Genomic DNA, 24,911 nt, shown 5'->3' with positions numbered 1-24,911 from the left:
GCAGGAAGATAAAGTAAGAGAAGGAGCAGAAAGGAGAAGGAACAGAAATGAGTAGAAATGGGCAGCAAGTAGCTAGAAGGGGCAGCAAGGAGCACAAAGTTTAATTAGGAGAAGGAGCACTAAGGAACAGGGATGGGGGAGACAGCCTACAGGAAGGGGGAGCAAGAAGTAATAAGTGTCAGCAAGGAGCAGGAAGGGTCAGCAAGGAGCAGGAAGGGTCAGCAAGGAGCACGAAGGGTCAGCAAGGAGCTGGAAATGGCAGCAAGGAGCAGGAAGGGACAGAAGGAGCACAAAGGTAAAGTACTAGAAGGAGCCAAAAGGAGAAGAAACAGAAATGAACAGGAAGGGGCATCAAGGAGCAGAAAGGGTCAGCCATGAGCTGGAAGGGGCAGAAGGAGCACAAACATAAAGTAGGAGAAGGAGCAGAAATGAGCAGGAAGGGTCAGCAAGGAGAAGGAAGGGTCAGCAAGGAGCACAAAGGTAAAGGAGCAGAAAGAATCAGAAGGAGCAGGAACAGAAATGGGCAGCAAGGAGCGCAAAGGTAAAGTAGGAGAAGAAGCAGAAATGAATAGAAATGAGCAGGAAGGGTCAGCAAGAAGCAGAAAGGGTCTGCAAGGAGCAGAAAGGGTCTGCAAGGAGCAGAAAGGGTCTGCAAGGAGCAGAAAGGGTCTGCAAGGAGCAGAAAGGGTCTGCAAGGAGCAGGAAAAGACAGGAGCACAAAGGTGAAGGAGCAGAAAGAATCAGAAGGAGCACAAAAGTAAAGTAGGAGAAGAAGCAGATAAAAACAGGAAGGGGCAGCAAGGAGCAGAGAGGGCCAGCAAGGAGCTAAAAGGGTCAGCAAGAAGGAGGAAGGGGCAACAAGGAGCAGGAATAGACTGCAAGGAGCAGAAAGGGACAGCAAGGAGCAGAAAGGTAAAGGAGCACAAAGAATCAGAAGGAGCACAAAGGTATAAAGTAGGAGAAGGAGCAGAAAGGGATCAGAAAGAGAAAGGAGCAGAAGGGTGCAAAAGAAGCAGAAAGGTGAAGGAGGAGAGAAGACAGTGTCAGAAGAAAAATAAGACTGTGTCAAATGAAGGAGAAGAAAATGAGATTGGAGCAGGAATGACAAGTTAAGTAAACCCTCCACTTTATTCTGGACACCACATCATAAGGCTTTGGTACCTGGGCCTGGCAGGGAAACTTTGGACCTTCTCATCTCCCCAGGTAAAAAAAAATATCAGTGTTAATGTGTTCACTTTTATTTACTGAGTATCAGGAAGCACAGGGTGCCGCTCAGTAGGGGTGCCGCTGATTGGCTAGAGCTCCCCATTCATTCATTCAAAACATTTTTATGAACCAGCGATTGGCTTAGAGCGTCAGCTGACCACTCTAGCCATTCTGTGGCATCCATGCCTGACGTCAATCTGCACTTCCAGACACTCTGTTTCAGAAGCAGAATACACTGAGCAACCTGGAGATCTGGAGGTGGAGGAAGCCTTTGGGGTTAAACCATTTTAGAGCGATCTAACCCCTTATAGGAATGAGAGCGCCAATGGGCCTCCTGGCATCATAGCATTTTCATTTAGATTAAGTTGTTATGGTGAACAAAATGTTCCTTTAATTTGCTTAAAGGAACACTATAGTGTCAGGAATACAAGCATGTATTCCTGACACCATAGTCGTGAAAACGCTATTTACCCTGGCTTTATGTGATTATGACTATGCCCCTCCCCTTCATGATACTGTCAAAAAGGGACCAAGCATGGATGTCATTACAATTATGCCCCCCCTCCCCCTCCCTTCCCTCCTGGAAAAATTCCTGCGGACGCCCATGGACAATAGGATGGTCCAGGTACTACAAGTATCACATTAAGCAGCTTTATTGAAGGTAAACAAGAAATGTAATTGTTCAGCCTACACAGATGCCTCTGTCAAGCTTGGCAATGACCTCTGTGTAGGCTGACATGTTGCATTTCTTGTTAACTTCCAATAAAGCTGTTTTATGTGATATCTCGAGTGCCGGGACCATCCTATTTTACTTGCCAAATTGCAATAAGTGTTTACCAGCCCTTGGTTTGTAGCACCTAGGTTCTAGGAGTAAGAGTGTGGCTTCCTCTTCTTACTATGCAATGTGTAATTATGCATAGCAAATGTTAAAATCAGCAACCCCATTCACCAAGTATGGGGGGGTAGAATAAAAATTACACCTGGGTGGGCTGCACAGTACTAGTGGGGTCACCACTACCCATGTTTGCTATATCAATGCACCGTTTAGAAAAAAAGCTGTGTCATCAACCAGGAACCAGTGAGGAGAAATTGCTTAGCTATCACTTTTAACTAGCACAATGCTATCACTATAAAATACATACAAAGTATAGAGGTGCATTCAACCCAAAAATAATTATTTTAATTATTATACCCTGCCCATATTCCTTTGCATAATTAAATGTAAACATATGCATGTCCAAATATGTATTTTCAACTTTTAAACTCAGCACTAACTACATTGATAAAAAATTTGCAAAGGTAATCATGACGGGTACACTATTCAGTTATGCCCAGAACCATATACTGAAAACACATGTCAGTTTACCAGCTGGAGTTAAAAATACATACCACTAATTCCATTACAGGAGATATCCAGCTTCTGCAGGTGAGTATATCTACAGAGAATGTGGATGTCAGCTAAATTACGATTCTGCGAGATAAGAGAATAAAGATGGCATTTTCAAATCACACTGCCAGTGTTTTCTTATTATAGGCAATTACCAAACAATTCTGTAATCATGTTTATATTTCAACACAGCTAATTAAATGCTTGCTAAATTTTTTACATATTTGCATACACCAATATTTTGTCTTGTTTGCAATAAACCACATTATGTCAGTGCATAAAAAAAAAGAAAAAAAAAGGGATCAACTCATATATCAAAAGTATCAATCTATAAAGAAAGGGAAGGGAAGGGAAAGGAAGGAAAGGAAAGTTTAAAGGGACAGGAAATTTGAATTTCTTGCCACTAAATAAATGATGTAGGAAGAAGTTTAAAACAGGCCTGAAGACTAAGATACAGATGTTAAAGTGTTTTTTTTGAAATCTTGATATACAATGGTCTAAACTAGGGCTGTCCAACCTTAGGTAATCCGAGGGCCGCATTAAAAAAAACAAAAACAACAAGATTTATCCGAGAGCCGGATAAAAAGTTTTAAATTCATTACATACCTTATAGTATTTGTTAATAAAGAGCATTTTATTTGTACTAATATAGTTTAAGCAAAATTATTTAAAGGACCACTATTGAGAATGCTTTCCTATGTACTGACTGAATGCGCGCGCAGCTCTTGCCGTGCATGCGCATTCAGCCAATTACGTCCAAAGGAGAGTCCCTCAGTGTTTAACCCCTTCCTCCCCCTTCAGCCCGGCGGGAGGGGGACCCAGAGGGTGGAGGACACCCAAAGACTCTATAGAGCCAGGAAAACAAGTTTGTTTTCCTGGCACTATAGTGGTCCTTTAACCCTCATTGAAAATCAGGTTTATTGTCGATATTTACAGAATTGACACTGTTTGTAAAGAACAAATCAAACAAAAGCGTGGTTTCCCCAAATTCAACTGAAAATGCAACTTAGAATGACTTATCCAGTCTCAACATTATTCAACTCCTACATGACAAGCTTCTTTAGTACTTAGTAGAGCACCCTTTTGCTGTTATGACCTGCTACAAACGAGATGCATAGCCAGAAACTAGCTTCAGGCAGCGTCCCTGAGGAATCTTAGCCCATTGCTCATGAGCAATAGCCTCCAGTTCAGTAATATTCTTGGGTTTGCTGCAACACCCCCCCCCCCCCCCCCCCCAGCCCCCAGCCCCCCCCTTCTTCAAACCTCACCATAGATTTTCTATGGGGGTTTAAGTCAGGTAACGGTGATGGCCACTGTATAATTTTCCAGGACTATGGAAAATTAGGAATATGATGGGGAACAGCAACCGCTATCTCAGATTCATAAGGCTGTACAACTGGGTAATTTGTTAATCATGGGAGATTTGAATTATCCAAACATTGACTGGGCCAGAGAGACAAGTAGTACAGTTAAGGCAAACAGGTTTTTGAACCTGATAAACAATAAGTTCATGTCTCAATTGGTAGAAGTGCCAACTAGAAGAGATGCCTGTCTAAATCTTGTCATTACTAATAATGTTGATTTATTTTCAAACATTCTAGTTATGGAGCACTTGGGAAATGTTGACCACACTATAGTATCATTTGAGATTAGCAAAAAAAAAAAAAAAATGACATTGGCTGTACAAAAACATTGCATTTTTAAAAGGCTAAATTCAATAGGATATGGGCATTTTGACAACCAATTGACTGGCAGGAAATATTCACTGGAAAAGCACAGATAATAAATGGAATGTCTTTAAACAAATTCTACAAAAGTATATTTCTCAATACATACCATTGGGAAATAAATATAAAAGAAGCAAATTAAAACCAATATGGCTTAACACAAGGGTCAGTCAAATGATAAAAGATAAGAAAATGGCATTGAAAACATTTAAAGGGACACTATAGTCACCAGAACAACTACAGCTTATTGAATTTGTTCTGGTGAATAGAATCATTCCCTTCAGGTTTTTTGCTGGAAACACTGTCTTTTCAGAGAAAATGCAGTGTTTACATTACAGCCTAGTGATAACTTCACTGGCCGCCACTCAGATAGCCGTTAGAAATCCTTCCTGGGTCATGGCTGCCTAAAATGCATCCAAACATTCAGTATCTCCTCCCTCTGCATGCAGACACTGACCTTTCCTCATAGAGATTCATTGATTCAATTCATCTCTATGAGAAGATGCTGATTGGCCAGGGCTGTGTTTGAATCATGCTGGCTCTGGCCCCTGATCTGTCTCAGCCAATCCTATGGGGAAGCATTGTGATTGGATTAGGCTACATCTCTGAGATGCTTGTTTTTCTGAGTCTAACAACATGCAGAGTTACAGCTTCAAGGTTGAATACAGTAAGATTTTTACTATATTTATAAAGGCATGAGGAGCCCAGGGGGGTTAGTTGGTGGTTTTAACACTATAGGGTCAGGAATACATGTTTGTGTTCCTGACCCTATAGAGATCCTTTAAATCAGAGGGGTCGATTGCATCTTATAATAAATATAAGCATGCCAAAAGGGCTTGCAAAAGAGCGGTCAGATGACCTAAACCTGAAGTTAAAAAGCTCATAGCAAAAGAGAGAAAGACCAAAGCCAAAAAGTTTGTCACGGTATATGCTCGTGTGTGTGTCTGACATGGTATATGCTTGTGTGTGTGTGTCATGGTATCTGTCTGTCTGTCATAGTGTGTGTGTTTAGGTTACCAAACCCCTTCTGTTCGCAAGGGAATGGTGTTTTTACCCTCTATTTTTTCCCCCATGTCATGCTGGTCTCCCCTCGACTGGCCCTGCCTTTATGGCTGAGATCATCAAGCTTGATGATCTCAGTCAATCCAAAATGTGTTCCCATAGAATTGGCTGCAAAAAGCTGCACCAATCAGCCTATCCTCATAGATATGCATTGAATCAATGCATCTCTATGGGGAACATTCAGCGCCTCCATGCAGAGTGTGGAGGCGCTGAATGTAGATGCTGCAGCACTGACACAGGAAACACTTCTAGTGCCCATCTGAGTGACAGTCACTAGAGGTGTCACAAGGAAGCAATGTAAACACTGCCTTTTCTAAGAAAAGTCAGTGTTTATATTGAAAAGAGTGCAGGGACAGGCTATAGACACCATAACCACTATATTAAGCTGATGCCTACCGTGTCCCTTTAAGAATTGTATTTTTGTCGTTGAATATAAAGCTATGCAAGGTTTAAAAAAAAAAAATCTGGCTCCTAACTCTAGAATCAAAGCAAATGTGTCAAGCCCTGCTATAACGCATAACCATTTTTTAAATTCAGTGTATAGAGACCTATTAATACCATCACCATTTTAATCTGAAAAATTATTTGTTCTTTGACTGGATGCCAACATGGGACAAAATCCGACTTCCAATTCCTGACTATTAGCATCTTGGCCGCATGAAGATGTGGGAAACAATCAATAAGGAAGGGCCAAGAGTTGTTTGAAAGTTTAGTTGTAGTAAAAAGAAACCGGGGTGAAATTTTATTGATTTTAAGTAAAATCGGGATTTTATTATGTTTCATTTTCAAAAAAAGTTGCAAAGGTTGACATTCCTACCATATGTGTAAGAAACAGCCTTTATGGATAAAGCATCTCCATGAACTGAGGCATTGGGATACATACTAGACAACCTGCTAGGGGCTACATACCATTTATATAAAAGTTTGAAATGCACCTTCGTTAAATTAAGATAGTGTACCTTCTTTTGAACCATTCCCAAAGAATCGATACATTCTTCACTACTAATGTTAAGTTTTAGGCCCTGCTCCCACTTCTGTATTACTGGTAGATTAAGTTTATCATGATCTCTCCCAATCAATTCTACACAGCCAGCAACCAAAATGTTCAATTGCGTACCTTTAATTAATTTTCCTAATTCGTCATGTTTAGGAGACTTATTTAAAACCAAGTGGTTAAGAAGATAACCTTTTATCCTAATGTAATTAAAGATTTCTCTTTTGTGCAAACAGTTGTCTTTACTAAGAGACATAATATCCCTTGTCCTATTTCCCTTGACTAAGTTTCCAATTTCAGAAAGACCAGAATTTATCCAGCTGCAAATGTTTTAATCCGGTATCATATATATATATATATATATATATCAATTGGGTTAAAGGTAACCCTGAGATAATTTTATCTTCGAGATGGCAATCAGATTTGAGTTTTTCCCATGTGTTAGAGGTTTTTGATTACTATGCTCTTAGAGGCTCTATTGTGTCCCTACCCTTTTCCCCTCCTGTCTGCCAGAATATTAACCTCAAGTCTGTATTTGCAACTCCAGTTTTAGTCATATCTTTTTCAATGTTATAGCATGGTTCATCTTTGACATTATCAAATGGAGTGTAGATGATGTGAGCTAGAGTGAACTCTTTCCAATAGTTCTTTATCTGTGTTACTCCTAGCCGCCCTTGATTCAGTTTCAGTGGCAAACAGTGTGTGTTAATACGGGAGTGCTTTGCAAGCCAAATACATTTATTGAAGAGAGATTGAACCAAGTCTAACCAACTGTTAGGACAGAGCACAGGGGTCATACAGAAAAAGGAAGATCCACTTTGGAAGGCTATAGTATTTGATGATATTAATTCTCCCACACCACAACACTTCCCTTGATTTCCATTCGTTACGTTTTTTTACTAGTGTAGTTTAATGTTTAATAGTGGGAGAAAATGTGCCTCCATTAGTTTGGCGACATCACTTGATATTTCAACAACTAAACATCTAAAAGAGCTTATTGGACAGTCAAGCCCATATTTATTCAACAAAATATTTTTTGTCTGTGGAGATAGATTCACAGAAAGAGCTGAAAATTATTGTCGATTTAATTTGTATCCTGAAATATACGCAAAATCATTAATAATTGCCATCATTTTGTCTATGGAAATAATCAGATCACAAATTGTGAGTACTACAGTGTCTGCGTATTATCAAACAAAACCGAAACATCTTTAATCTGATTGTCTGCCCTGATTGCCACGGCCAGAGGTTCAATTACCAACAGGTATAATACTGGGGAAAACAGACATCCTTGTCTGGTACCGTTGCTCAACGGGAGGAAAAGCCACCATTCAGTACTCTGGCAGTGGGGGTGATATATAGCGACATTATAGATTTAAATATATTTCCTGAAAGACCTAAGTCCCACCCAACTCTGTTGAAAGCCTTTTTGGTGTCCAATGACTGGACCATATCCATAATGTCGATGAATCTCCTGACATTATAAACAGAAAACCTGCTTTCAATAAAGCCAGCCTAGTCCTTGCGTATAACTGATAAAATAATACTATTTAATCTGGCTGCTAATATAGAAAAATATAATTTCAAAATTGACATTTAGCGGAGATATGGGTCTGTAATTTGCTATAAGCTCTAGGTCCTTACCCTGTTTGAGTATAGGTATTATGTATGCTTTTAGAATTTCACTAGGAAACTCTCCTGATATGCTAAATTGATTAAAAACCTTAGCAAGAGCCCCCTTCATATTGTTTATTAATGCTACATAAAAGCATTTACTAAAACTATCTAGCCCTGGGGCTTTTTTATGGCTCTCTCTACTTCACTAATGGTAGGCTATGTTTACGAAAAAAAAGTCTGCTAGCTCCACAGAGGGCTGTCTCTCTGGGAGATTATACAATGATGGGTAAAAATCTAGAAAAGCTTGTCCTATTTTCTCTGGCTAAGGAGGACATCCTTTCCCTGAGTAATCCTAGTTACCATTGTTTTTGCTCTATTGCTTTTTAGTTTATTAGTCATTAGTTGCTTTATTCCCTCTACCATACCAAGTTCTCTTCAGACATTCGAGAGTGTAGTTTGCGTTCTGTATTAAGATGTTCTTAATCTGTTCCTTAACCATCATTACCCTAGTGCTTAATTGCTTTTAGGGGGTCGCTTCTGTTTTCTCTCTCCAATCCTTCTAGATCTATATATAATTTGGCTAGGCTCAGAATATTTCAACGTTTTTCTTGAGTACCCAATTTGATTAAGTGGCCTCTAATTGTACACTTGTAAGCACACCACATAGTTGACAGTGAAGTGTCTGGAGATACGTTTTCTTTAATAATAATAATAATAATAATAATTTTAAAAAATCAGAGGCTTCCTTGATCGAATCTAGGTTCTGATTATTTTGTAGGATACAGTCATTTAGTCTCCAATTGGATCTAGTTTTTTTATTATAAATTTCTCATAAATAGTCATCACTATTGCATTATGATCTGATCATGGGATACTAGTGAGCAGAATCTTTTTGATCAATTTAACCCTATGTTTCAGCCAAATAAATAGTCAATTCTAGAATATGCCTGATGTGAAAAAGAGAAACAGGAGTAATCCCTCTCTTGAGGGTGCCATAGGTCTAAAATACTGTTGGTTCTCAATGTATAGTTAAAATGTTTAGCACGATTCAAAGCATGGCACTGGTTATCTTTTTTTAAGGCTAATCCTATTTAGAGTGGGGTCCAATAAACACTTAAAATCTCTGCAAAAAATAATCCTTCAACGTCTTATCTTCTCCACCCGAGAGACAATCCTACCTATGAACCATATTGAATAATGATTTGGGGCATAAACAAAGATGGGGAAAATCCCTAGATATGATCCATTCTTTATCTGTGGATTGCCAATGTGTTTCTTAAATTGCCACAGATGTTAATCTTCTCTTTTTTAAGAAATCAAAAAAAATTGCTCTCTTTTGCAAGGAGTTCATTCCACTGACGTTCAAAGAAACAAATTTAATCATGGAGGTTCCTCATGGAACCTCCTCCCCTCACCGACATCTCTCTTGCGAGAAGAGCACATAAAACCAAGAGCAGAAAAAAAAAAAAAAGAAAAGAAAGAGACACCTAGAAATATATGAGGCAGAAATAGGTGCCGCTAACAACGAGAGATTAGTGCAAATTACTGCTATTAGTGGGCTCTCCTCTAGTATGGAATGTCTAAACTTATGTGATTTTTTTTCTAAAAATAATAAATAATAAAAAAAAAAGGAGGAAAAGAATTGACCTACCTTTTGTCATCAATGCTAAGTAAAACATGTTTTTTTTATTTTGTTTAAGAATGGTAACATATTGTTACTTACACAGAGTGTCAAGTCCAGATAAACAAGCTCGGTTCCAAGAGCTGAACGTCCCAATCTGGACAGTCCACCAGAGACTATTTCTTCCTGCAAAACTCCATCAAATTCATTCTGCAGATAAAAAGAAAAAGAAAAGGAATACAAGTCAGGCAACTGTACTTGTATTACAGTGATGCAGCACATTACTATAAAGATATAGACAATGGTCCGCTGGTATTGTATCTATACAAATGTGGGTTGTGGTCAGCTGCTAATGTATATAGATGAGGGCAGTGGTCTGCTGGCACTGAATCTATATAAATAAGTGCATTGTATTCATTTAGATCTGGTCAGATATGGGCAGTGTTCAGCTGGCACTGTGTCTATAGTTATATGGACAGTGGTCAGCTGGCAGAGTATTTCTAAAGTTATGTATATAGCTATGGGCAGTGTTCAGCTGGCACTGTGTCTATAGTTATATGGACAGTGGTCAGCTGGCAGAGTATTTCTAAAGTTATGTATATAGCTATGGGCAGTGTTGGGCACTATGTATATAGCTATGGGTAGTGTTGGGCACTATGTATATAGCTATGGGCAGTGTTGGGGTATATGTAATAATATAGCTATGGGCAGTGTTGGGCACTGTATACATCTACAGGCACTGTTGAGGTCTATGTATATAGCTATGGGCAGTGTTGGGCACTATGTAATAATATGGCTATGGGCAGTGTTGGGCACTATGTATTTAGCTATGGGCAGTGTTTGGGGTCTATGTATATAGCTATGGGCAGTGTTTGGGGGTCTATGTATATAGCTATGGGCAGTGTTTGGGGGTCTATGTATATAGCTATGGGCAGTGTTGGGCACTATGAATATAACTATGGACAGTGTTGGGGTCTATGTAATAATATAGCTATGGGCAGTGTTGGGCACTATGTATATAGCTAGGGGCAGTGTTGGGGTCTATGTATATAGCTATGGGTAGTGTTTGGCACTATGTATATAGCTATGGGCAGTGTTGGGGTCTATGTAATAATATAGCTATGGGTAGTGTTGGGCACTATGTATATAGCTATGGGCAGTGTTGGGGTCTATGTAATAATATAGCTATTGGCAGTGTTGGGCATTGTGCATATATCTATAGGCACTGTTGAGGACTATGTATATAGCTATGGGCAGTGTTGGGCACTATGTATATAGCTATGGGCAGTGTTCAGCTGGCACTGTGTCTATAGTTATATGGACAGTGGTCAGCTGGCAGAGTATTTCTAAAGTTATGTATATAGCTATGGGCAGTGTTGGGCACTATGTATATAGCTATAGGTAGTGTTGGGGTCTATGTAATAATATAGCTATGGGCAGTGTTGGGCACTATGTACATAGCTATGGGCAGTGTTGGGGTCTATTTATCTCTAGAATGTAAGCTCATTGAGCAGGGTCCTCCACCTCTCTGTTCCTGTACATCCAGTTGTCTGGTTACAATTACATGTCTGTTAGTCCACCCCATTGTACAACGCTACAGAATCTGATGGCACCATATAAATGATAAAATAACAATAATAGCTATCGGCGGTGTTGGGGTCTATGTATATAGCTGTGGGCAGTGTTGGGGGTCTATGTATATATCTGTGGGCAGTGTTGGGGTCTATGTATATAGCTATGGGCAGTGTTGGGGTCTATGTACATAGCTGTTGGCAGTGTTGGGGTCTATGTACGTAGCTGTGGGCAGTGGTTGGGGTCTATGTATATAGCTATGGGCAGTGTTGGGGTCTATGTATATAGCTGTGGGCAGTGTTGGGGTCTATGTATATAGCTGTGGGCAGTGTTGGGGTCTATGTATATAGCTGTGGGCAGTGTGGGGGTCTATGTATATAGCTGTGGGCAGTGTGGGGGTCTATGTATATAGCTGTGGGCAGTGTGGGGGTCTATGTATATAGCTGTGGGCAGTGTGGGGGTCTATGTATATAGCTGTGGGCAGTGTGGGGGTCTATGTATATAGCTGTGGGCAGTGTTGGGGTCTATGTATATAGCTGTGGGCAGTGTTGGGGTCTATGTATATAGCTGTGGGCAGTGTTGGGGTCTATGTATATAGCTGTTGGCAGTGTTGGGGTCTATGTACGTAGCTGTTGGCAGTGTTGGGGTCTATGTACGTAGCTGTGGGCAGTGTGGGGGTCTATGTATATAGCTGTGGGCAGTGTGGGGGTCTATGTATATAGCTGTGGGCAGTGTGGGGGTCTATGTATATAGCTGTGGGCAATGTTGGGGTCTATGTATATAGCTGTGGGCAATGTTGGGGTCTATGTATATAGCTGTGGGCAATGTTGGGGTCTATGTATATAGCTGTTGGCAGTGTTGGGGTCTATGTATATAGCTATGGGCAGTGTTGGGGTCTATGTATATAACTGTGGGCAGTGTTGGGGTCTATGTATATAACTGTGGGCAGTGTTGGGGTCTATGTATGTAGCTGTGGGTAGTGTGGGGGTCTATGTATATAGCTGTGGCAGTGTTTGGGGTCTATGTATATAGCTGTGGGCAGTGTGGGGGTCTATGTATATAGCTGTGGGCAGTGTGGGGGTCTATGTATATAGCTGTGGGCAGTGTGGGGGTCTATGTATATAGCTGTGGGCAGTGTGGGGGTCTATGTATATAGCTGTGGGCAGTGTGGGGGTCTATGTATATAGATGTGGGCAGTGTGGGGGTCTATGTATATAGCTGTGGGCAGTGTGGGGGTCTATGTATATAGCTGTGGGCAGTGTGGGGGTCTATGTATATAGCTGTGGGCAGTGTGGGGGTCTATGTATATAGCTGTGGGCAGTGTGGGGGTCTATGTATATAGCTGTGGGCAGTGTGTGGGTCTATGTATATAGCTGTGGGCAGTGTGGGGGTCTATGTATATAGCTGTGGGCAGTGTGGGGGTCTATGTATATAGCTGTTGGAAGTGTTGGGGTCTATGTACGTAGCTGTGGGCAGTGTTGGGGTCTATGTATTTAGCTGTGGGCAATGTTGGGGTCTATGTATATAGCTATGGGCAGTGTTGGGGTCTATTTATATAGCTGTGGGCAGTGTTGGGGTCTATGTATATAGCTGTGGGCAGTGTTGGGGTCTATGTATATAGCTGTGGGCAGCGTTGGGGTCTATGTATGTAGCTGTGGGCAGTGTGGGGGTCTATGTATATAGCTGTGGCAGTGTTTGGGGTCTATGTATATAGCTGTGGGCAGTGTTGGGGGTCTATGTATATAGCTGTGGGCAGTGTGGGGGTCTATGTATATAGCTGTGGGCAGTGTGGGGGTCTATGTATATAGCTGTGGGCAGTGTGGGGGTCTATGTATATAGCTGTGGGCAGTGTGGGGGTCTATGTATATAGCTGTGGGCAGTGTGGGGGTCTATGTATATAGCTGTGGGCAGTGTGGGGGTCTATGTATATAGCTGTGGGCAGTGTGGGGGTCTATGTATATAGCTGTGGGCAGTGTGGGGGTCTATGTATATAGCTGTTGGAAGTGTTGGGGTCTATGTACGTAGCTGTGGGCAGTGTTGGGGTCTATGTATTTAGCTGTGGGCAATGTTGGGGTCTATGTATATAGCTATGGGCAGTGTTGGGGTCTATTTATATAGCTGTGGGCAGTGTTGGGGTCTATTTATATAGCTGTGGGCAGTGTTGGGGTCTATGTATATAGCTGTGGGCAGCGTTGGGGTCTATGTATGTAGCTGTGGGCAGTGTGGGGGTCTATGTATGTAGCTGTGGGCAGTGTTTGGGGTCTATGTATATAGCTGTGGGCAGTGTTTGGGGTCTATGTATATAGCTGTGGGCAGTGTGGGGGTCTATGTATATAGCTGTGGGCAGTGTGGGGGTCTATGTATATAGCTGTGGGCAGTGTGGGGGTCTATGTATATAGCTGTGGGCAGTGTGGGGGTCTATGTATATAGCTGTGGGCAGTGTGGGGGTCTATGTATATAGCTGTGGGCAGTGTGGGGGTCTATGTATATAGCTGTGGGCAGTGTGGGGGTCTATGTATATAGCTGTGGGCAGTGTGGGGGTCTATGTATATAGCTGTTGGAAGTGTTGGGGTCTATGTACGTAGCTGTGGGCAGTGTTGGGGTCTATGTATTTAGCTGTGGGCAATGTTGGGGTCTATGTATATAGCTATGGGCAGTGTTGGGGTCTATTTATATAGCTATGGGCAGTGTTGGGGTCTATGTATATAGCTGTGGGCAGTGTTGGGGTCTATGTATATAGCTGTGGGCAGCGTTGGGGTCTATGTATGTAGCTGTGGGCAGTGTGGGGGTCTATGTATATAGCTGTGGCAGTGTTTGGGGTCTATGTATATAGCTGTGGGCAGTGTTGGGGGTCTATGTATATAGCTGTGGGCAGTGTTGGGGGTCTATGTATATAGCTGTTGGCAGTGTGGGGGTCTATGTATATAGCTGTGGGCAGTGTGGGGGTCTATGTATATAGCTGTGGGCAGTGTTGGGGTCTATGTACGTAGCTGTGGGCAGTGTTGGGGTCTATGTATTTAGCTGTGGGCAATGTTGGGGTCTATGTATATAGCTATGGGCAGTGTTGGGGTCTATTTATAGCTGTGGGCAGTGTTGGGGTCTATGTATATAGCTGTGGGCAATGTTGGGGTCTATGTATATAGCTGTGGGCAGCTTTGGGGTCTATGTATGTAGCTGTGGGCAGTGTGGGGGTCTATGTATATAGCTGTGGCAGTGTTTGGGGTCTATGTATATAGCTGTGGGCAGTGTGGGGGTCTATGTATATAGCTGTGGGCAGCGTTGGGGTCTATGTATATAGCTGTGGGCAGTGTGGGGGTCTATGTATATAGCTGTGGGCAGTGTGGGGGTCTATGTATATAGCTGTGGGCAGTGTGGGGGTCTATGTATATAGCTGTGGCAGTGTTTGGGGTCTATGTATATAGCTGTGGGCAGTGTGGGGGTCTATGTATATAGCTGTGGGCAGTGTGGGGGTCTATGTATATAGCTGTGGCAGTGTTTGGGGTCTATGTATATAGCTGTGGCAGTGTTTGGGGTCTATGTATATAGCTGTGGGCAGTGTTGGGGGTCTATGTATATAGCTGTGGGCAGTGTGGGGGTCTATGTATATAGCTGTGTGTACTGTCTTACCTCCATGTCGGTGTGTTGCTGCTCGCTGTCGCTGTCACTGAGGGAGTCCCTAGAGTCCGATCCGTTGTCATGGCTGGGAGGCTCCCAATCCCCCGCACTCTCATCTACCATCTCCAGTGAGTCCATAGGGGGGAATTCCTCCCGGAACCCCGGGCTGAGTATCGCCACTGCCATCGTACCCCGGACACCGGCCGCTAGTGAGATCTCCGGCTCAGGAGCGCATTGCTTGGAAACGGAACGCCAAGGGACCGGCCGCCATCTTGTTTACTAAGCGGTTGCTAGGAGACGGCGCGGATTAAGAGGAAGGGACCGAGTCAGGAGCGAGAAACATGGAGCACGCGCACATCAAACCATAACCTGAGCGCGCGGGGTAACGTCACCCGCCTCACCCCGACACTGAGCATGCTGGGTAATGTCACCCGCCTCACCCCGACACTGTGGGCAGGGCTGCCATTATAAATGGTATGCTATGAGCCCCCGGGTGTGCCCTCACGGAGGCAGTGTGTGGATCCCGTGTGTGATATATATGTGGGGTAGGATAGGAGCTGCATTCTGAGGGGAAAAGGTTTTATTTAAAAAAAATATATATATATATTAAAGCTGTCATGACCAGACCTGTTTTTTTGTTTGTTTGGTTTTTCAGCCCCCTGAATGCCCCCTACCTTTTTATAAACTGTATTTTATCCCCAGACTCAGGTCCTGGCCGCCACCATCATTGCGTGGGACCCGTTATCTGCCCACACTAGAGAGCGCTGTGAAATTCCCGCGCACGCCCAGTTAAACACTTGGGCATTTGCTATTGTCCGAAATTCGGATGGGAATTTATTTATTTATTTATTTATTAAAAATTCTTAAGAAACGCAGTCTTATTACCCATAGGGTCTCGATGCGCATACCAGCAATAAAAAACAGACAAAACAATATCCAGCAAACAACAGCATTATAATCACATGCATTTGGACCAAGTTAAAAATTTTCATGTCATCCCGTACGCCTGAGCAAATAAAGCTGTTTTTAAGCTCCGGCGGAACTTCAGTAGATCGTTCTCAAGCCTTACTGACAGTTGGTGGCCAGTGGTAGCTTGCTTGTCTAAAGCCTTACTGACAGTTGGTGGCCAGTGATAGCTTGCTTGTCTGAAGCCTTACTGACAGTTGGTGGCCAGTGATAGCTTGCTTGTCTGAAGCCTTACTGACAGTTGGTGGCCAGTGATAGCTTGCTTGTCTGGAGCCTTACTGACAGTTGGTGGCCAGTGATAGCTTGCTTGTCTGAAGCCTTACTGACAGTTGGTGGCCAGTGGTAGCTTGCTTGTCTAAAGCCTTACTGACAGTTGGTGGCCAGTGATAGCTTGCTTGTCTGAAGCCTTACTGACAGTTGGTGGCCAGTGATAGCTTGCTTGTCTGGAGCCTTACTGACAGTTGGTGGCCAGTGATAGCTTGCTTGTCTGAAGCCTTACTGACAGTTGGTGGCCAGTGATAGCTTGCTTGTCTGAAGCCTTACTGACAGTTGGTGGCCAGTGATAGCTTGCTTGTCTGGAGCCTTACTGACAGTTGGTGGCCAGTGATAGCTTGCTTGTCTGGAGCCTTACTGACAGTTGGTGGCCAGTGATAGCTTGCTTGAAAGACGAATTAATGAATAGAAATGTCAAACAACAAATGTCGATGTTAGTTTGTTCATTCTATTTATTACCAAGAGGGAGCTACCGGCTCGCAGCTTCCTCCTTGTAATGTGTATTAATTGTACTTATTTTTACTTAGCTTTAGTAAAGTTGTCTGACAGACCAATTTTGGTCTTTCAGCCTTTTGGTAGATAGCTTCCTAATACCGTGGGAATTGGGGCGCTATCTAGTAAGCGACTGCAGCACGGATCGGATTGGAATTTCATTCATTCTAATTTTCGAACCAAACTAAAAGTACCAAATGGCGTCCTAACACAAATGAACAGACTATAGTTATTCTGTTAGGATGAAATTTGGTAGTTTAGACAGGACGTTCGGAAATACTGAAAGGAGACAACGCGAGATCACGGAGGAAAGGGTGAATATTGTGGGACAATTTCTTTGACCAACAGGAAGTGGGTCAAAGCTGGTTAAGCGTAGGAAAAATACATAAGACAAAGTAGTCCCTACATTGTCTTATGTTTTAAAGAGCAAAAACGGGGCACAAGAGAATACTGAGAAGGGGCAGCAGCTGAAATAGCCTGCCCTTCGGTGGATCCCCGCTCGGACCTCAAGCTGGTTTTAGCTCATCTTGTGCCATTACAGAGAGAACATCTCTGAAACATATCAGACTGGTCCCACCCATACAGGCAGTCCAGATCCAAAATGCCAGCAAGTTCCCTCTGCACGAGAGACATAGCAACCCCAGACGATCGTTTCAGCCTTGTTAGGCATCACACAACCTTGTTACAATGCTGCTGCCCATCCCATATGTTCCCTATTAAGGGTTAATAAGTATATAGGGGTGTATATAAAAAATATATGTAAAAATCTCTAATGAGACAGAGAGGGGGACTTTGTATCACACACCCTTGTTACAATGCTGCCGCCCATCCCATGTGTTCCCTATTAGGGGGTCTGCCTTGACGTTGACAGGCGGGCATTCCCTCCAATGGCCATTGGAGCAACTAAATGACCTCCATTTGTCTAAATATACATAGGGATTAAGGAGAGAGTGCAGGTAACTTTTCTCCTGGTGTGTGTGTGTGTGTGTGTGTGTATATATATATATATATATATATATATAATAAACCAAAAGGGCTGCACTCACTTGAAGATGCATACATTATAGGGTGCTGCTGGGGCTAAAATATACAAAATACAGAATCCAGCGCACTCGCTTATTAACTAAACAGTGATTTCAAATCTTAGAGATTGTAATAGTTTTATTTAAAAACACCTCACCTAGGCAAAAAATGATGGGGGTTTAGTATGATCATACATTGCATAAGCCTGCCAACTACGTCAAAGTACCCCATATTCGGCAGGTCCTATCCTAGTAGCAGCCTAATGCTTGCTCTTATGAGATTAGACCCCAACACTGCCCATAGCTATATACATAGACCCCCAGCACTGTCCATAGCTATATACATAGACCCCATTAATCTCATAAGAGCAAGCATTAGGCTGCTACTAGGATAGGACCTGCCGAATATGGGGTACTTTGACGTAGTTGGCAGGCTTATGCAATGTATGATCACATAATGTAACTAAACCCCCATTACTTTTTGCCTAGGTGAGGTGTTTTTAAATAAAACTATTACAATCTCTAATATTTGAAATCACTGTTTAGTTAATAAGCGAGTGCGCTGGATTCTGTATTATATATATATGTATATATATCTACACATTTTCCAATCTTTAATCATTTAAAATAGATAAAACATTACACAAGAAAGTATATTCTGCCCACCAATAAAATGGGCACTGGGATCTCGTGTGACGACCAGTATAGGCTGCACCCACAGACCAGTAGTTAGGGACAAAATCCCCGGCTCCCAAACACTCATTCATCTCCTTGGTGGTCTAATAACATTGGTTTGTGTGTTTGAAGGCATGTTTCTTTAGGGAGTATGTGTGTGTGAATGTTGGCATTGGAATGCAGGCATGCACTTGTGTGTACTGTATACACTGGTACACATACTCATTAATACACTGACACACACATATATATACACTGCTCAAAAAAATTAAGGGAACACTTAAACAGCACAATGTAACTCCAAGTCAATCACACTTCTGTGAAATCAAACTGTCCACTTAGGAAGCAACACTGAGTGAATCAATTTCACATGCTGTTGTGCAAATGGGATAGACAACAGGTGGAAATTATAGGCAATTAGCAAGACACCACCAATAAAGGATTGGTTCTGCAGGTGGTGACCACAGACCACTTCTCAGTTCCTATGCTTCCTGGCTGATGTTTTGGTCACTTTTGAATGCTGGCGGTGCTTTCACTCTAGTGGTAGCATGAGACGGAGTCTACAACCCACACAAGTGGCTCAGGTAGTGCAGCTCATCCAGGATGGCACATCAATGCAAGCTGTGGCAAGAAGGTTTACTGTGTCTGTCAGTGTAGTGTCCAGAGTATGGAGGCGCTACCAGGAGACAGGCCAGTACATCAGGAGACGTGGAGGAGGCAGTAGGAGGGCAACAACCCAGCAGCAGGACCGCTACCTCTGCCTTTGTGCAAGGAGGAACAGGAGGAGCACTGCCAGAGCCCTGCAAAATGACCTCCAGCAGGCCACAAATGTGCATGTGTCTGCTCAAACGGTCAGAAACAGACTCCATGAGGGTGGTATGGGGGCCCGACGTCCACAGGTGGGGGTTGTGCTTACAGCCCAACACCGTGCAGGACGTTTGGCATTTGCCAGAGAACACCAAGATTGGCAAATTCGCCACTGGCGCCCTGTGCTCTTCACAGATGAAAGCAGGTTCACACTGACAACATGTGACAGACGTGACAGAGTCTGGAGACGCCGTGGAGAACGTTCTGCTGCCTGCAACATCCTCCAGCAAGACCGGTTTGGCAGTGGGTCAGTAATGGTGTGGGGTGGCATTTCTTTGGGGGGCCGTACAGCCCTCTATGTGCTCGCCAGAGGTAGCCTGACTGCTATTAGGTACCGAGAGGAGATCCTCAGACCCCTTGTGAGACCATATGCTGGTGCGATTGGCCCTGGGTTCCTCCTAATGCAAGACAATGCTAGACCTCATGTGGCTGGAGTGTGTCAGCAGTTCCTGCAAGACGAAGGCATTGATGCTATGGACTGGCCCGCCCATTCCTCAGACCTGAATCCAATTGAGCACATCTGGGACATCATGTCTCGCTCCATCCACCAACGTCACGTTGCACCACAGACTGTCCAGGAATCAGGGCCTGTGCTAGGATTTTTAGTTACACAGGCGAAGATGCATTTTGGCGCCCCCAACCCTCATTAAAAAAAAAAAAAAATGCATGTTCACCTGTGTGTCTTTCCTCCCAAGCCACAGGCACACAGGCATCATTTTTCAGTCACACAGTCAAAGTCATACAAAGACAGCAATAATCATACAGAGACATACAGTCAGAGACATACATGCATACAAAGACATGCAGGCATATAAATACATACATGCAAACCGTCATACAGACACATACATACAGACAGGCATACAGAAACACACATACAAAGACATTCAGGCACATACATACAGACATAAAGAAACATACATACAGAGACATACAGGCATGCAGACACATACATACAGGCATACAAAGACATACACACATACAGATACATGCATGCATACAGAGACATAACGTCATACAGACACATACATATAGACAGGCATACAGACACATACATACATACATACAGAGGCATACCGTCATACAGACACATACATACATACAGAGGCATACCGTCATACAGACACATATACATACAGAAACATGCATACAAAGACATACAGGCATACAGAGACACACAGACACACACATACAGAGACATAAAGGCATACAGTTACATGCATACAGAGACATATATACAGACATTCAGAGACAAACATACATCCAGTTACATACATGCATACAGAGACATACAGAAACATACGTACAAGACATACAGGCATATGGACACATACATACATACAGAGGCATACCGTCATACAGATACATACATACATACATACAGACAGGCATGCAGAAAAATACATACACACACACACACACAAACTCACAGACACATACTCGAACACACACACACACTGACAGACACACATACTCACATGCGCACACACACACTGACATACTCACACACACCGACAGACACACTCACACACAAACTCATAGACACACTTACACACACACACTGACAGACACACATACTGACAGACACACACACACACACACACTGACAGACACACATACTGACAGACACACACTCTCACACACACACACACACACACACAAACTCACAGACACACATACACACTCACAGACACACTCACACACAAACTCATAGACACACTTACACACACACTGACAGACACACTCACTCACACACATACACACTGACATACACACTCACACAGTAATTAATAAAGTAATTAACAATACATTACATTTAAATGTCCCACCCAGCCTCCCTACCTGGAGTGCTGGCGTGGGTCTCTCATCGGTGGTCCAGTGGGGCTGCTGGGAGGCGTGCGGCTGAAGTTGATTAGGAGGCGGCGAGGGAGCTCTCTGATCTTTCTGACCGGCTCCCTCGCAGGCTGTTTTCTGATGCCGCGGGAGCCGGAATATGACGTCATATTCCGGTTTCCGCGGCATCAGCAAAAGGCGCGCGAGGGAGCCGGTCAGAGAGCTCCCTCGCCGCCTCCTAATCAACTTCAGCCGCACGCCTCCCAGCAGCTCCGGGGATCCAGGAGGTGACCAGGCAGGAGGGAGCACTTCCCTCCTGCCGGTCACTGGAATTTTGCCCCCCCAGAGCCGGTGCGCCCTAAGGTGGCCGCCTGTGCCACCTTATGGACGCGCCGGCCCTGCCAGGAGTTGGCAGATGCTTTAGTCCAGGTCTGGAAGGAGATCCCTCAGGAGACTATCCGCCACCTCATCAGGAGCATGCACAGGCGTTGTAGGGAGGTCATACAGGCATGTGGAGGCCACACACACTACTGAGCCTCATTAAGACTTGTTTTAAGGACATTACATCAAAGTTGGATCAGCCTGTAGTGTGTTTTTCCACTTTAATTTTGAGTGTGACTCCAAATCCAGACCTCCATGGGTTGAAAATTTTGATTTCCATTTTTTTAATTTTTGTGTGATTTTGTTGTCAGCACATTTAATTATGTAAAGAACAAAGAATTTCAGAAGAATATTTAATTTATGCAGATCTAGGATGTGTTATTTTTGTGTTCCCTCTATTTTTTGAGCAGTGTATGTATGACTTGCTTGGAGTGCTGCTGGCTGAGGAGCAGGGCTGCCATCAGAAATTTTGGGGCCCCTGACAAAGCACAAGGTCTGGGCCCCCCCCCCCTCCCTCCCGGGCCCGCCCACACCCTACCTAGTTCGTTGACAATGATGCAGGACTGAATGTGGTGTGTATGGTGGAAGTAAATTAGAATGTGTGTAATGGATGTAGTGTTTGTGTGTATTAGATACTGTTTGTGCAGTGAATGCAGAGTGTGTGTTTGTGTAGCGGATGCAGTGTGTATAGTGAACATAGAGTGTGTTTGAGTAGTGCATGTAGTGTGTGTTTGTGTAGTGGATGTAGTGTTTGTATGTACTATATGAAATGTGTTTAGTGGATGCAGTGTCTGTAGTGGATGTAGTGTGTGTATTAGACGCAGTGTCTGTGTATAGTGAATGCAGAGTGTTTCAATTTATGGTGGATGTAGTGTGTGTACTGTGAATACAGGATGTTTGTGTAGTGGATGCTGTGTGTACAGTTAATGCAGAGTGTATGTTAGTGTAGTGAATGCAGAGTGTGTGTCAGTATAGTGAATCCAGAGTGTGTGCATAGTTTAGTGAATGCAGAGTGTGTGTTAGTGTGTAATAAATGCAGAGTGTGTGTTAGGGTGTAATAAATGCAGAGTGTGTGTTAGTGTGTAATAAATGCAGAGTGTATGTTAGTGTGTAATAAATGCAGAGTGTGTGTTAGGGTGTAATAAATGCAGAGTGTGTTAGGGTGTAATAAATGCAGAGTGTGTTAGTGTGTAATAAATGCAGAGTGTATGTTAGTGTGTAATAAATTCAGAGTGTGTGTTAGGGTGTAATAAATGCAGAGTGTGTGTTAGGGTGTAATAAATGCAGAGTGTGTGTTAGGGTGTAGTGAATGCAGAGTGTGTCAGTGTAATGAATGTAGTGTGTGTAAATTTGTAGTGAATGCAGAGTGTGTGTTAATGTGTAGCGGATGCAGAGTGTGTGTTAGTGTAGTGAATGCAGAGTGTGTGTCAGTATAGTGGATGCAGTGAGTGTGTTAGTGTGTAGTGTATGCAGAGTGCATGTTGTATTAGTGAATGCAGTGTGTGTATTGTATTAGTGTATGCAGTGTGTGTGTGTTAGTGTATGCAGTGTGTGTGTGTTAGTGTATGCAGTGTGTGTGTGTTAGTGTATGCAGTGTGTGTGTGTTGTATTCGTGTATGCAGTGTGTGTTGTGTCAGTGTATGCAGTGTGTGTGTTGTGTTAGTGTATGCAGTGTGTGTGTTGTGTCAGTGTATGCAGTGTGTGTGCAGGGCCGTCTTTAATAACGACTGCACCCTGGGCAAGCGCTTGCTTGGGCCCCCTGGGCCCTGCCGCCATCGCCCCTCACTCCCTGGTATGCAATCACGGCATCCATCCCAATGCAGTGACGGCATTAAATAGAATGAATTTTATTGGGACACCCAATTGCAAGATTGGACTAAAGGTAGAACCCCATCTGTCGTGCAACTCCAACAATGCTTTGACAGGTGAGGCTCTACCAATTTCCCATGCTTGCAGGGTTGTATTTAGCACTGTTTTGTGTGTTTGAATGTAAGCATGTGTTTGTATGAAGTATGTTTGTGTTAATGTGTTTGTATGTGGTACTGGAGTTTGAATGCAAGTGTGCATTTATGTGTAGTGTTTGTTTTTAAATGTAGGAGTGTGCTTGTATGTAGTGTTGAAGTTTGAATGGAGGGGTGTATTTGTATATAAAGCTGCGGCTCAGATGCACAGGTACATACTCTGACACACAAGCAGATACACAGATACATACACTGACTACATACAGATAAGCAGGCACATACACTGACAGACATACTGACACACAGGTACATATATATTGACACACACAGACACATACACTGGTAGACGTACTGACAGACACACACAGGCTCATATACAGACATACTGACACACACACTGATCAACATACTGACACACATACACTGACCGAGATACTGACACACACACACACACTGACAGACACACTGACAGACACACTGACACCCATATACACTGAGAAATACTGACACACATCCAGGCACATATACTGACACACACAGACACATACAGAGACTGACACATGCATGCACATGCACTGACAGACATACTGACACACACACAAATATTTTGACACACAGATAGACCTACTGACACACAGATATATTGACACACAGACACACAGACAAACAGACATACTGACACACAGACAAACAGACATATACAGACACACAGACAGATATATTGACACACAGACAAACAGACATACTGACACACAGACATACTGACACACAGACATACTGACACACAGACATACTGACACACATGTAAAATGTAAATTTTTAAACCCACCCTCCAGTTTCCTACCTTTTGCTGGAGGGTGGATTCCCTGGGGTCCAGTGTGGTGCCTGAGGATGATGGGAGTGAGGATCCCCCATCCTCACTCCCTCCCTCCCAGCCGGCTGCCGGAAAGCAAGGGGCCCGGTCGTGGGGGGAAAGAGCGCCCGACCGGGCCCCTGCTGATACAAGCCCTCCGGGTGGCCCTAAGTGCATGGGCCACCCGGTGGGACTCGGAGGAAGGGGGAAATTTTTTTTTAATTATTTTTATTAAATGGTTTCTCCCCCCTCCCTGCTTACCTTGCCCAGGGAGGGGGGAGATTCCATGATCCCTGGTGGTCCGGTGAGGGGCCCCCCGGCTCCCCTTTACCGCAGAGGGGGCCCAGGCAGCACACAGCCTCTCTTCTCTCCTCTGTTCCAATAACTCTCGCGAGACCCGCGGAGCGTTGCCATGGCAACCGGGTCTCGCGAGAGTTATTACTGTGTGCTGCCTGGGCCCCCTCTGCGGTAACAGGGAGCCGGGGGCCCGCGGCTGCACACATAGATAGCGATATTCGCTATCTATGTGTGCAGGGAGGGAAAGTGGGGCCCGGGACTGCCAGAGCAGTCCGGGCCCCCCAGGGCCGCCAGGCCCGTGACAACCGTCATGGTTGTCACCCCCTGATGGCGGCCCTGCTGAGGAGTATGGGGATCTAGAGCAGCTCCTTTCTCTCCCTCTTGCTGCCTGTGTCTTCTCTGCATCTCCAGCACGGTGCTCTCTACATATGGGATGACAGGCTGTCACATCCTCCCACCCGGCCAATATTACAGGGGCCTGGTAACACTA

General features: G+C 43.7%; 1 protein-coding gene across 1 annotated transcript in view; it reads right to left on the bottom strand.

Annotated features, from left to right (window-relative positions):
• The window catches only part of LRGUK (leucine rich repeats and guanylate kinase domain containing), a 55,942-nt gene extending 40,776 nt beyond the window's left edge, over positions 1 to 15,166 (bottom strand). The window contains exons 1-3 of the mRNA XM_063448301.1: positions 14,814 to 15,166; positions 9,717 to 9,824; positions 2,596 to 2,677 (exon numbers count right to left, since the gene is read on the bottom strand). Coding sequence (XP_063304371.1) covers positions 2,596 to 2,677; positions 9,717 to 9,824; positions 14,814 to 14,987 — 364 coding nt within the window. The 5' untranslated portion in view covers positions 14,988 to 15,166. The remainder of the gene's footprint in view (positions 1 to 2,595; positions 2,678 to 9,716; positions 9,825 to 14,813) is intronic.
• Positions 15,167 to 24,911: the final 9,745 nt, after the last annotated feature.

Source organism: Pelobates fuscus, chromosome 3, assembly GCF_036172605.1.
Source record: "Pelobates fuscus isolate aPelFus1 chromosome 3, aPelFus1.pri, whole genome shotgun sequence".
Taxonomy (NCBI): domain Eukaryota; kingdom Metazoa; phylum Chordata; class Amphibia; order Anura; family Pelobatidae; genus Pelobates; species Pelobates fuscus.
This window is presented reverse-complemented; position numbering and strand designations above follow the sequence as displayed.